Genomic DNA, 11,889 nt, shown 5'->3' with positions numbered 1-11,889 from the left:
TTCAAAAAAAAAAAATATCACATTTAAAAAATTATAACTTACAAAATAATTATGAGTTACAATTCTCCAAACGTGACATTATTTTTAGGACGGCAGTAATATTTAAAAAATATTTTTTTAGATATTATTTTTTATATAGATTTAATATTTATTAATCACCTTTTTTTAGTGTTTAATTAATTAAAATTTTTATTTAAATAATTAATTCTTAAACTTGATAGTCTAATAAAAAACACTCTTTTTCACCGTTAAGTCTGAATGGAGTAGTTTTTTTAAATAAAAAAAAAAAATTATTTTAATTATAAAGAAATCTTCCAATTGAAAAAGAGTAGCCCTATTGGGCCAAGGTGGGTGGCTCGAGCACCAAGGTTTTGTAGGTGAAAAAGAAAGGCTTGTTGCCATGTGTACAAGTCAATCATATCATGTGACCTTTCTTTGATAACACCAAACCAACCACCATTACCATGATTCTTTTTTCTGAAAAAAAAACATGTCCCATTAGTTTTTCTCTCTCACTCCTCCCACTTCCACTTGACTTTTACACCGCTCACATCATTTTCTCCATTTCACAACCATTTCATCTGTTCATCCTCACATTTACCAGTTATTTTCATTCCACCCAAAAACCTTCTCATACTCTTCTCCTATTTATTAACCTCTCTATCTTTTGTTCCATTGAAAGTTAGATTTGGTTTTGATTTCAAAGATGAGAACTCCTGTTGAGAATAGGCCCAAATATGAACTTGTAGATTGTTTTCTTAGGGTTTTTTCCATTTTTCTCTCTGCTGTCTCCATATGGTTATCTGTTACCAATCAGCAGGACAACTCCACCTATGGAAAACTAGAGTTCAGCAATCTCATTGGAATCAAGTAAGCAATTTATATATATATATATATATATTCATCTTCTTCATGTTCTGAGGCTTATATATATATATATACATATATGTTGTCCAATAATGATTGTGCTTTTCTTTTAGGTACATGGTTTGCATCAGTGCCATTTCTGCTGGATATACTCTTTGTTCTCTCCTATCCTCGTTTGTCAAATTCTTGGTAACTAGAGTATGGATTTACTTTGTTACTGACCAGGTATTTACCCTAACTCCTTTCTCTATATTCATCAATTTTATCATAATATTTGCCAGAATTCGTTGAATCAATGTGTTTGTTTTGGTGGTTAAATCATTAATTCTTTTTTACCAAAAGTAAGACTAGGTGGGTGAACTTTACTTAAATGGATGCAACTCTACAATAACATGTCATTCTTGTGATTTTTTGTGATTGGGCCACATCAAAGATCTGTCCCAATTCCAACCAATTTCTCACATGGTCTTGGTTGTGATTCACTCATTGTGTGTAGGTTGATATCTTTTTCATTGCATATAAATATATATATGTGTGTGTGTCTGTAATTTAATGTGTGATTTTATATGGGTGGTTTGGGCAGGTTGTGGCATACTTAATGGTCACATCAGTGGCTGCAGTAGGAGAGATTCTATACTTGGCCTACAATGGGGATCAAAAGGTGACATGGAGTGAAGCCTGTACTTCTTATGGAAGGTTTTGCAGTAGATTGAAGTTGGCTTTGGCTGTCCATGCTGTTGCTCTTTGCTGCTTCTTTGTAATTGCTGGCTTCTCAGCTTTTAGGTTTTTTACCAAATTTGAGCCCCCTCTTCCTCCTAATAAAGAGGTTGAAGAACAAAGGACCTAAAAACTCTATCTCTCTCTCTCTCCCCTAATTGGTTCAGATGATAATAGAGTTGTTATTGGTACTCATATGAACAATATTTTTGTATGTGCTGCTTTTGATGATATATACCCGTTTGTTTGGTTTGTAACTTTGAATATTGGAAACAAATTTTGCTTGATTTAATTTTTTTAAAATGAATTTTTGAAAATTCAGTCATAAAAAATTATGTTTTAAGAAAATTGTCTTTTAAAATTTTTGAAAAATTATTTTAAGAGTTAGAAATCAAGTGCCCAAAAGTTGTAGATGTGTTTCTCAACCAGTATCGTCTACCAATGGCTTGGTGGTTGCATTATAAATATGTCATTATATGGTTATTAAGGAAGGGAGAGTGACAAAGGGAAGAGAGGTAAGACCCCACTTATATTAGCTATAAGTGAGAGAAGGAGACGGAAAGGAAGAATAGATAAGGCATGAAGCCAGGTCTCTTTCTACCATTTTTGACACTTCAATTCAAATGTTAAAAGCCCCTCCCATCCTATATCACCATTACATCCCAAGTTGCATTTCAAATACAAGGCGGTGCTCTCATACATAACATAAGTGCAAATTTAAATTACATGTGGCATTGCAAATTTGTTATATGTATGACTTAACACAACTACAATCCAAATTTTTCTTCTTCTTTTCTTTTCCTTGAGCAAGTGGAAGTGTTTTTATAGATATCGACACTAATGTCCAGAGAAGAGAGCAAAGGCATTCCTTGCAATAAAAGAAGGAAAATGATTCTTGCACGGAATAGTTGTAGGAAATTACTGAACTTACCTTTTTAATTGGTCAATTATGCAACAAATAAGGAAGTGGAGCCCTCCACTTAGTTGTATTTGATATAAATAGCCAACATTAAATATGTTCATATTATGTTTTGGAACATCAATCTTGTTTTGAATTTGAAATTGGATTATTTTTTTTTTTTTGATAAAAGGTTCATTCTCTTTGAGGATCACTGGTGATGGCCTTTGAAACTTTACGGGGTATCCAAATGTGTCTTTGATAAAAGAAAGAAATTCTTCAAAGAAAGTCGACTTCCATATGGGCCTGATGGGCCTGGAAAATGGCTTTTTCTGAATATTGTAGTCGGATTGGGCTTTACCTACCAGATAACACTTGGCTGTACTTATCCAAACACGTCGTCGTCTGGGCACGTGACAGTATTACCTAACCTAATCAAACCTTGCCCTGGCATGATGGAATTCTAATGCAAATTATGAATTTATTCAAAGATAAAAGGAAAAATTTCATTCAAGTCCTACTTTTTAATCCTTAAGGCAATTAAGTCTTAAATATTTTTAACTTAGACCATAAGTCCTATTTTCAAATTTGTTTTCAAATTAATTCAAATATAATATATATATATATATATATATTACCATAAGAACCCTTTATTAGTACTGTTCAATCATCTTCTCTCTCAATCCTTTCAGTATCCATTCCTCTAGCCCCCACCGCCGACCAGCTCCACCCCACTTCCCAATACTTTCAATCACTGATGCTTGCTGATTTCAATGGAAACATCTCTTCTGACCTCACCGGTCCGGAGTTGCAAGCAACGTGAGATTGCTAATTGGTCACCGAAGTGGGTTCGCCGTCACCAGAATTTCAAGCCGATCGTGAGCTCACTGAACGAGTTGCGTAGAGGTGGGTCTTGCAACAACACCGTACTGAACTTGGTTCGCCGGAGTTTATGAATTCCGGTGACCATGGCATCCATTTACCACCGTACCCTCCACGAACACCTCAATTTCTATTAAATCTCATATCTCACAACCGTAACCTCAACGGCCACCTAGTTTCCACCACAACATCTACGACCACCACGATCACCATCTTTGAATTTCCATGGATGTAACAATTTCTACAGAAAAACGATCTTCTTCTTCCAAATCAAGAACATGCTAGCCTCTGTATTTTCTCAACATCTTCTTCCACCGACATCATACACCATTTTTGCCGGCAATTTCTTCCTACTCTGTTCAATTAGATGTATGTTGTTGTACAAATATAAATACATGAACGAAAGTAATTTGGCTCAATTCCTTCAAAAACCAATGAATCTTGAACGTCGGAAAAGCGCCACAGGCGCAAATTTCTTGAACGCCGGAATGGAGATGAGAGTTGTAGTATATATATAATATAATATAACCCTTTGTATTTGTATAGTACATAAGAGAGGGAATCGGAGCTGCAGTACTTATAAGGGTACTTTTGGAAATATATACATATATATATTTAAACTAATTTGGAAATAAATTTGAAAATAGGACTTAATGTTTCAAGTTAAAAATATTTAGGACTTAATTGTCTTAAGGGTTAAAAATTAGGACTTGGATGGAATTTTCCCTAACACATACCCTATAATTTATTGAGTTTGGGCCTTCTGGTATTCACAGCTTTTCTCACAGAACCCTCTCGGTCTCACTCACGTTTGAATATCGCAGTTCGCAAAGAGTTCTACTATTATCCATTGAACGCCATGGCCAAGAGTTCATTCAAGTTGGAACACCCCCTTGGTTATCTCTCTCCCTCTATCTATACTTTTTGTGATTGCGATCTAATCTTGATAGAACCCTAGTTTTAGTAGTTCGGTACTATAAGTTGATTTGTTCACTATCTCTCTTTATTTGAGGGCTATACGTGTAAATCGTATGCAATTTGTTCTTGTACCTTTATAAATCTGATCGGTCGTATATCTGATTTTGTTATTTTTGGATTCTGAGATTGATTAGAGATTCTGCAATATGGGTTTTACACAAATTAGGGTTTATGTACGATCGCGTCTGGTATCAAGTATATTATGGTGAAATACAACGACTTTCTTAGGCTTATATTTGACAAATAAATTTTTGCTTGTTTTTAGTGGGGGAAGTCCCGCATAGTCCATATGCAACTTGATAGTGGTCGAACCCGAGTTCAAGGATGGGTAGTGGGGGAATTGAGAAAAGTTCTTATTTTTGTGTGTTTCTTAAACTGATTGTACTTAAATGTTAAGTTGTGTATGTAGCCTGGAGCAGGCTCAAGGGTGTTGATTTAGTTACTTGATAAGAAGTACTTTTAATGTTTTCACTTGTCTGTCACTTATTTGGAATAATAATGTTTGATTATAATCTTAACTTTGCAATGCATGTGAGTCGAAAAATATTATTGTGAAAAATAGTTGAATTTGATCTTATATGGCTCAGGGATAAAGTTCAAACATTATTTATAGGACTTTCTTCTTACTCTGATACTTTTTTATTCTAAAGTTCAACCATTTCTGCAAGTTATCCTTATTGATTCTAAAGTTTAATTATTGTTGATACTTCCACGTGCAGAAGACCTTTCTTGTTACTGTGGTGGGTCACAAAAGAGTTCTTGTCAAGAGGCTGCCATTTTAGAAAGAGTTTGAAGTTTAAACCCTAGTGTCGTTTTCCTAAACTTACCAAACTGGTTTTGTTTCTCACTGGATCTATAAGAAATATGTAGGCTAATTTGCTAGAGAAGTAGAATCAAATTGGATCCCTAATATCTATTCTTGTTTGACTGGATAAACTTGGCTGTTTTGTGTCACCTTTTTTTATACAAGCATTGCTTTCACAAATTTTTCTTTTCAGAAGAAGTGCTTTCCTAATATTGATGTTGACATGGAGAAATGTTGCAAGATTACTGTATAACATAACATTTTCTTTGTCTCCGAGAGAGTTGTAGGATTCTTTTTTTTATATCTATATTTTGTAATGAGTAAGACGCATTCTCACACCCACAATTGTTGCTTGTGGAAACTTGAACTCTCAACCTTCCACTAGCAATGCAGAGGAGATACCACAAAAAGAAAATTGCATCAAATGCTTTCCTACATTTGAGGAAAATGCTATTCATATTTAGTCAAGTTCATTGATTTGAAGACCGAAAGATAATTAAAGTCCTTCACTGCAAACTTATGTTTTCTATGTTATTCAATACTTGCTTTAAATGTCTTTTTACACAATTCAGAGAGAAGGCAGGCAGAAGCTGTTCGTATCAGGGAGAAATATCCAGACAGAATACCGGTATAAAAGATTGTATTTCACTCTTCTGGAAAACAATTTTCTTGTCAGATGTTATACATGTAATGTATGTGTTTGATTGCTCTCCATTTTCTGCTATGTAGGTTATTGTGGAGAAGGCTGAAAGAAGTGACATACCTGATATTGACAAAAAGAAGTTAGTATATTCCTGCAGTAATTCATCTTTATAAGACAGTGTGGATGTTAGTGTGATTGCTAGTACATACTTGAAATTTCATGGTACTACTTTTCCTAACTTGAATTATTTCCTTTCAATGCATTTCTAGTGTAGTTTTAGACTTTAGATTGTTGTGCTACTTGTAACTTCAGCCACCACCCTGTTCCTTTTCATCCACTGGTTTACACTTGCATGAAAATGATTTTGTAGCTGAGCAATCGCTTGTGACTGTAGGATCCATGGAAACAAGTTGTTAGTGTTCTTCTTTGTGGTGTCTTCTTTCCTTTTTTCCTTCTTTTGGTTGAAAGATTGTGCTATAATCTCTCTCGTGCAAGATATTTGTACAGCATTGTCTTCTTTTGTTAAGAAGAAGCTAGAACTTGCTAAAACAAGTGGTTGAAGTAGTGCACAGATTCTGTTCATGTTCAAGATTAAGAAAGAAAAACAAATAATTTAGAAGGGGTTGGATGGGTTGGGTTACATAGGCTGGTTCCAATGGGAAGAAATGATCCTTTTTAGTTTTTACTGTATGAAATTCTTTTGTTGTTTGAGTATCTCAATGCTCAAATAGTAGATGGTGGAATTCTAGGCAATTAGCTGGACTATGTCATGCACACAGTATAAGACTGCTTTGAGTATCTCTGTGCTCAAACCATATTTTTTTATGTATTTTATTTTAATTATTATTAAAAAAAAAATTTGGGGAGGGAGGGGTTGTACTCTCTTTGATACCTAATCCTTATAATACTTGATAGAATTATTTATTGTAATACTTACCTCGTTAACTTCTAATTCCATATTTAATGCCTCATTATGTGTATTTAATGCAGGTATCTGGTTCCTGCTGATTTGACTGTTGGACAGTTTGTCTATGTGGTCCGGAAGAGGATAAAGCTTAGTGCTGAAAAGGCTATATTTATCTTTGTGAAGAACATTTTGCCCCCCACTGGTGAGAAAGAATTTCTCATTATGCTACTTGTTACCATCGATATTACAAATTTAAAAATGAGTGAAGTACCCACTCGGATTTGGATATTGGATATCTCTCCAACCTCTTAGAAACATAGGTATTCGAGTCCATGAAACATATGTTACCATCATAGTGGTAATCATTAAATACAATTCATTTGCTAATGTACTTTTATTTATGTTACCACAGCTGCCATGATGTCTGCAATTTACGAGGAAAACAAAGATGAGGATGGCTTTCTCTACATGACTTACAGTGGGGAGAACACGTTTGGATCATTCTGATTGCAGTCGAGCTGAATTTATGTAGATAAGACTCCAAGGAAATAGAAGGAAAGATGTAAATTCTTAGCAAGTGATCTGGGTGGTGTCATCCTTTTCAGTCCACGTCGTCTCTTCTTTATCTGGATCATGAAGGCTCTCGATTTGAAGCAGTAAATAAATATTTATGCGTCTTCTCCTTAGCTTGGTTTGAATGGATTAAATTATTAACTTAAATATGCCATTTTAGTTTTATTGTCATCGGTGGTGATCACTCTCTCTCTCTATATAATTCATGCATCAATATTTGCCTCTATTGGAGAACAAAATCTCTCTTCCCCACTGTTGCATGTCTAAGTTTCACTTCAGAGTGTATAATGATTTGAATGTCTGGTTTCATCTTCGGGCATTGTACACCCAAAATTAGATATATATGCTATGGAGTTATAATGTCATACAAGTGCGACTTTTTTTTTTTTAATTTTATGTTTTGATGAAAGGTCAGAATCAACATTTTAGTTATAAACGAAGAAGTGAAGCTGAAGCTGAAGCTGATGGGGTCATCTATATTTTATAAACTCGGTATCTAGGGCCTGTTTGGATTGGTTTTTCAAACGTTACTTTTGACTTTTTAGACTTAGAAGCTGTTTTGGATGGTGTTTGGCTAGTTTTTAAAAAGAGCTTTTGGGGCTTTGGAGAAGCTGGTCCTTGTTTCTCCAAAACGCTCTTCTAAAATACATAGAAAGAGTTTTGGGGATAAAAAACCCCTTAATACTCACATCTGTCCTTTCATACTCACAAGAACAATCCATCAAGCATTCAACTAGAGAAAAAAATTTAAGAAGATTATCGTTGGAGGTAATTCTTTCTTTATTGTTCAAGTTTGAATAACTCATTAAATTGCAGAATTCTAAGCTAGAGAGAACCGGTGGCTATTGTCCTTCAATCTTCTAATCTATAATTTGGTATTTCTTTGGTTTTTCTTCTCTACCTATTTCTTCATGTTTTTTTTATTTTTATTTTTTTTCTAAATATTTTCGAAACTCCCCGATGAACAATAACTAACTTTTATAAGAATAATCACCATATTTCAACGCTCCATCCAACCGTCACAAATCTTTAATTTTTTAATCAGATTAATTCAATTCATCGGCATAGCATTTTTTTTTTTTAGATTAATTCACCGGCATAGCAATTTTTTTTATTAGATTAATTCACCGGCATAGATCTTCCCTTTATTGCAATCAATCCCAATGGAACATTAAACGTTGACAGTAGCAATATTTCTTTTTTTTTTTTTATTTATTAATTTCCTTATAATATAATTAAGTTCCCTGTATTGCAATCAATCCATTGGAACATTAAACAGTAGCAATATTTCTTTTCTTTTTTTCATTAATTTCCTTATAATATAATTAAGTTTCCTTATAATATAATTAAGTCTGTTATTATAAGGAAACAACAATATTATTATGGGAAAGTCAAAAAGTATGAGATTAATTATTTTCATTTTAGAAGAAAAAATAGAAACCTTTAATATTTTATTTTTCTTATTACTATATTTTGGTGGAATCAAAATGGTCAATTACAAAATTTTCTAAATCATCTCTTAATTGTTATTATTAGTATTATTAATTATATGGCATGTTGTGGATAAATTTGATTATATTGAGTAGTTTATTTGTAAAGAGTTATGAAAAAATAAGTTAAACGATGATTTTAAAAAATACTCTAAGGACAAAATAATTATTTAGCTTCCTTAAATGTTTTGCCAAACAGATTGAAAAACTTTTTTACTTCTAAAATATAATTTCTAAACACTCAAAAATAAGTTAAATAGAAGTGATAGTTTTTGCTTCTCTTTTTCTCCTCCAAAAAAGCAGAAGCAAAAGTTATGCCAAATAAGCCCTTAGTTAAATTAGCGGTCATTAAACATGTCAATTTAGCAGCCAATGTAAAACTATATATACATATATATATATATATATATAGTGACACGAGGCTGTGGGACAACTTTTGATATTATCACAAAAATGCTTGGCATTGGAATGATTTTTTTTTTTTTTTCTTTTTTTTTTTTTTCCTGACAAACGAAGCACGACAACTTAGGAAGATACTGTCACTGTCCTAAAGGAGTGGATGTTAGTGATTTGAATGTTACTTTTTGCCGTGCACATCAAATGCTTGTGATCCCCTCGTTATCCCTTAAAAAGAAAGATTTTACCATGCCAATATGCAAGTGAGTGGGAGACAGTGTTTTAGTTACGAAGAAATTATTAGGTGGTATTGGAACATTTGATATATGTGGTGGACTAATTTAATAAAACTTTATATTGAATTTTCTTTAAAGGAAAATATTTTTACGTTGATTTATTTCAGTGAATTGCTACTACACTTACTGTTTCTAATTGGGCATCCATTCAATAAATAAATGAATGGGACACTCTACTTAAACCAATCAGAAGTAACTTTGTTTGACAATTCAAGTATTAATTGTGAGTATCATTACTCTTCTTTATAATATATATTAATGCACAAAAATGGTCATTTTTTCAATAGAAAATTTTGGATTTAATTGATCTATCAATTATCAATGAACCAAGACTATGTAATAATTTTTAATTAATTATGGGCCTCTTCACCATTATTTGATGATAAATTATTAGGTAGTCCCGGGATTGGTTTCGACCAATTGCATGATGACACATAAAAAAAAAAATTAATGTTTATATAAAATCGACACACTTGTTTATGTGTCAGTACACCATTGACCCGGGATCAATAGTCCAGTGACTACCTAATAAATTCTCATCTTCCAAATCTAATTACATAAAATAACAAAATATATGTATATATATATGTGTGTGTGTATTTTTCTTTTCTTTTTTCCATAAAATATGTTAAAATATCTTTGGTCTTTTCTTGACCGGTGGTGAGCTCATTACAATTACGTCTAGACATTTATTGCAAGTAAATTTTTTTAGCACTCAGAATATACAGGGACCTACGTCCAAACTACAATAATGAATTAATTAGCCAGGTGAGAGTTGAAGATGACACGTTGGTTTTTTCAGCATGAGCCCAAAACTTTATAATTTCGCTTAACCACGTTATTTTAGTCGTAATTCATAAATCTAAGCTCGTTCCTCTTTGACCGATTAGTTTCAATTGGGACGTGGTCACAAATTTGACCAAGACTTCGTATTAAGATAATTTACTCAACATTAACTGCCAGTTTGTTTGTCAAACAAAAACAGCCAGTTTTCAAATCGCCAAAACGAAAATAACATTTCAGGTGATTTTGGATACGCTAATGGAAGTTTACTTGAAAAAAAAAAAAAAAAAAAATTATACATTCCCTTCATTAAACTTTCATTAACAAACAGACCATTATAATTAAATTGCAACTTGTAGGAGACTATGCTATACAGACACAAACATTCCTCTTTTTTTTTTTTTTTTTTTCTTGAATTTTATAAAGATGAACGTTGAGGAGGTGCATGGTGTATAGAAAGAGCAATGTGTCGTTTTAGAGTCTTTCGAAGTTGTGTAAAGAATTACGAAGCCAAAGAAAATAGAAAGGGTGTATAACATTTACATGGCATGAGAAGAGTGGAGTTCTAAAGTCTTTCAAAGTAAAGTAAAAAAATCCAAAAAAGAACCAAAGGCGCTCCACTTTTATTCTTTTATAACAAAGAGACAAATTTAACCTTGAACTTCCCATTCAATGTAAAACTTCGGTATTTTTTTTCTTCTTCTCTCCTTTCATTTCTTCTCTTTTCTTTCTTTGTTTGAATGATTCTTCTTCTTCAACAAACGAATCATCTATTTAATCAATAACCTTGTCAAATAACTCAAGCCCACCTTTCACGATGTTCAAATGATTCTTGTTCCTCTTTAGCTCTCATGTCTTCCCTTTAATCATCGGTTTTTTTATTTATTTTTAATATGAAATCAGACAGATATGAACGGAGTACTTGAGGGGTACTTTTGTCATATTATTATTATTGTAAATAGATAGAGCACTAAAAGCTAATTCTGGAACGCAATTATCATTACCGAGAGTAAAGAATATTCTACGATAGTAGAGAATTTTGATGTCCTGTAAATATCTAAATATTTATGCAGAAAATTTTGAAGAATAGGTAGCATATCTATTTAGATGAGAGTTTCATTTGTAAACAACATAAGCCTTGTACAAATAGTAATAGAAGTATTCTTTCTTTCCAATCGTGCATTTGATTGTTTGAATTTATCTACAGTTGCAATGCAACAAATCAAACAAACTACTGGAACTATATAATTAAGAATATAATTTTGGTATGTTGTAATGACGCCTGAGTAACATTTACTAGAGATATACTAAACTAAATACTTAGATGTATCAAAATTTTGCTACATTTTAAAATCAATTTCTATAAATCCTCTCAAATTCTTGTTACTGTAAATACAATTTTTCACTGATAGTTCTGCAGCGTTGAAGACTCACTATGCACCGCCTTTAGTTTAGTTGAATTGTATATTCAGATCAAATTCTCTAAATCCTATCAAATTCTTCCTCACTAATGATTATGCAGTTATGTAGCCTTAAAGACTTACTGTGGACAGCCTTTATTTTAGTTGATTGGTATATTCTATCTGATTAGTTGGGAAAATAAACTATTCAACTTGGTTAATTCAAATGGTTTTTCACATGACTACAGATATTC

General features: G+C 32.6%; 2 protein-coding genes across 2 annotated transcripts; both read left to right on the top strand.

Moving 5' to 3' along the window:
* Positions 1 to 450: 450 nt before the first annotated feature.
* Positions 451 to 1,841, top strand: LOC132308417 (CASP-like protein 2D1). Its single transcript, XM_059806492.1, has 3 exons — positions 451 to 870; positions 981 to 1,092; positions 1,451 to 1,841. The coding sequence occupies exons 1-3, from the start codon at positions 707 to 709 to the stop codon at positions 1,712 to 1,714; spliced, it is 540 nt and encodes a 179-aa protein (XP_059662475.1). The 5' UTR covers positions 451 to 706; the 3' UTR covers positions 1,715 to 1,841.
* Positions 1,842 to 4,107: 2,266 nt separating this feature from the next.
* On the top strand, positions 4,108 to 7,583 carry LOC132308416 (autophagy-related protein 8C-like). The gene is made up of 5 exons (XM_059806491.1): positions 4,108 to 4,260; positions 5,720 to 5,775; positions 5,877 to 5,929; positions 6,781 to 6,899; positions 7,110 to 7,583. Exons 1-5 carry the CDS (start codon positions 4,224 to 4,226, stop codon positions 7,202 to 7,204), a joined length of 360 nt encoding a protein of 119 aa, XP_059662474.1. The 5' UTR covers positions 4,108 to 4,223; the 3' UTR covers positions 7,205 to 7,583.
* The last annotated feature ends 4,306 nt before the right edge of the window (positions 7,584 to 11,889 follow it).

The sequence above is a fragment of the Cornus florida genome, unplaced genomic scaffold (genome assembly GCF_030987335.1).
Source record: "Cornus florida cultivar Cherokee Brave unplaced genomic scaffold, ASM3098733v1 CherokeeBrave_3.0.0_Hap2_Chr05, whole genome shotgun sequence".
Classification (NCBI taxonomy): Eukaryota; Viridiplantae; Streptophyta; class Magnoliopsida; order Cornales; family Cornaceae; genus Cornus; species Cornus florida.
Note: the sequence above shows the minus strand (reverse complement) of the source record. Positions and strands in the feature narration are given on the sequence as shown.

What these genes read in the sequence shown, in the direction of transcription:
- LOC132308417 (XM_059806492.1), top strand. Translation starts at nt 707, where the DNA reads ATGAGAACTCCTGTTGAGAATAGGCCCAAATATGAACTTGTAGATTGT. An exon ending in AGCAATCTCATTGGAATCAA is followed by an intron (nt 871 to 980) that starts GTAAGCAATTTA and finishes CTTTTCTTTTAG; the next exon opens with GTACATGGTTTGCATCAGTG. An exon ending in TTTACTTTGTTACTGACCAG is followed by an intron (nt 1,093 to 1,450) that starts GTATTTACCCTA and finishes TGGTTTGGGCAG; the next exon opens with GTTGTGGCATACTTAATGGT.
- LOC132308416 (XM_059806491.1), top strand. Translation starts at nt 4,224, where the DNA reads ATGGCCAAGAGTTCATTCAAGTTGGAACACCCCCTTG. An exon ending in AATATCCAGACAGAATACCG is followed by an intron (nt 5,776 to 5,876) that starts GTATAAAAGATT and finishes TCTGCTATGTAG; the next exon opens with GTTATTGTGGAGAAGGCTGA. An exon ending in GAACATTTTGCCCCCCACTG is followed by an intron (nt 6,900 to 7,109) that starts GTGAGAAAGAAT and finishes ATGTTACCACAG; the next exon opens with CTGCCATGATGTCTGCAATT.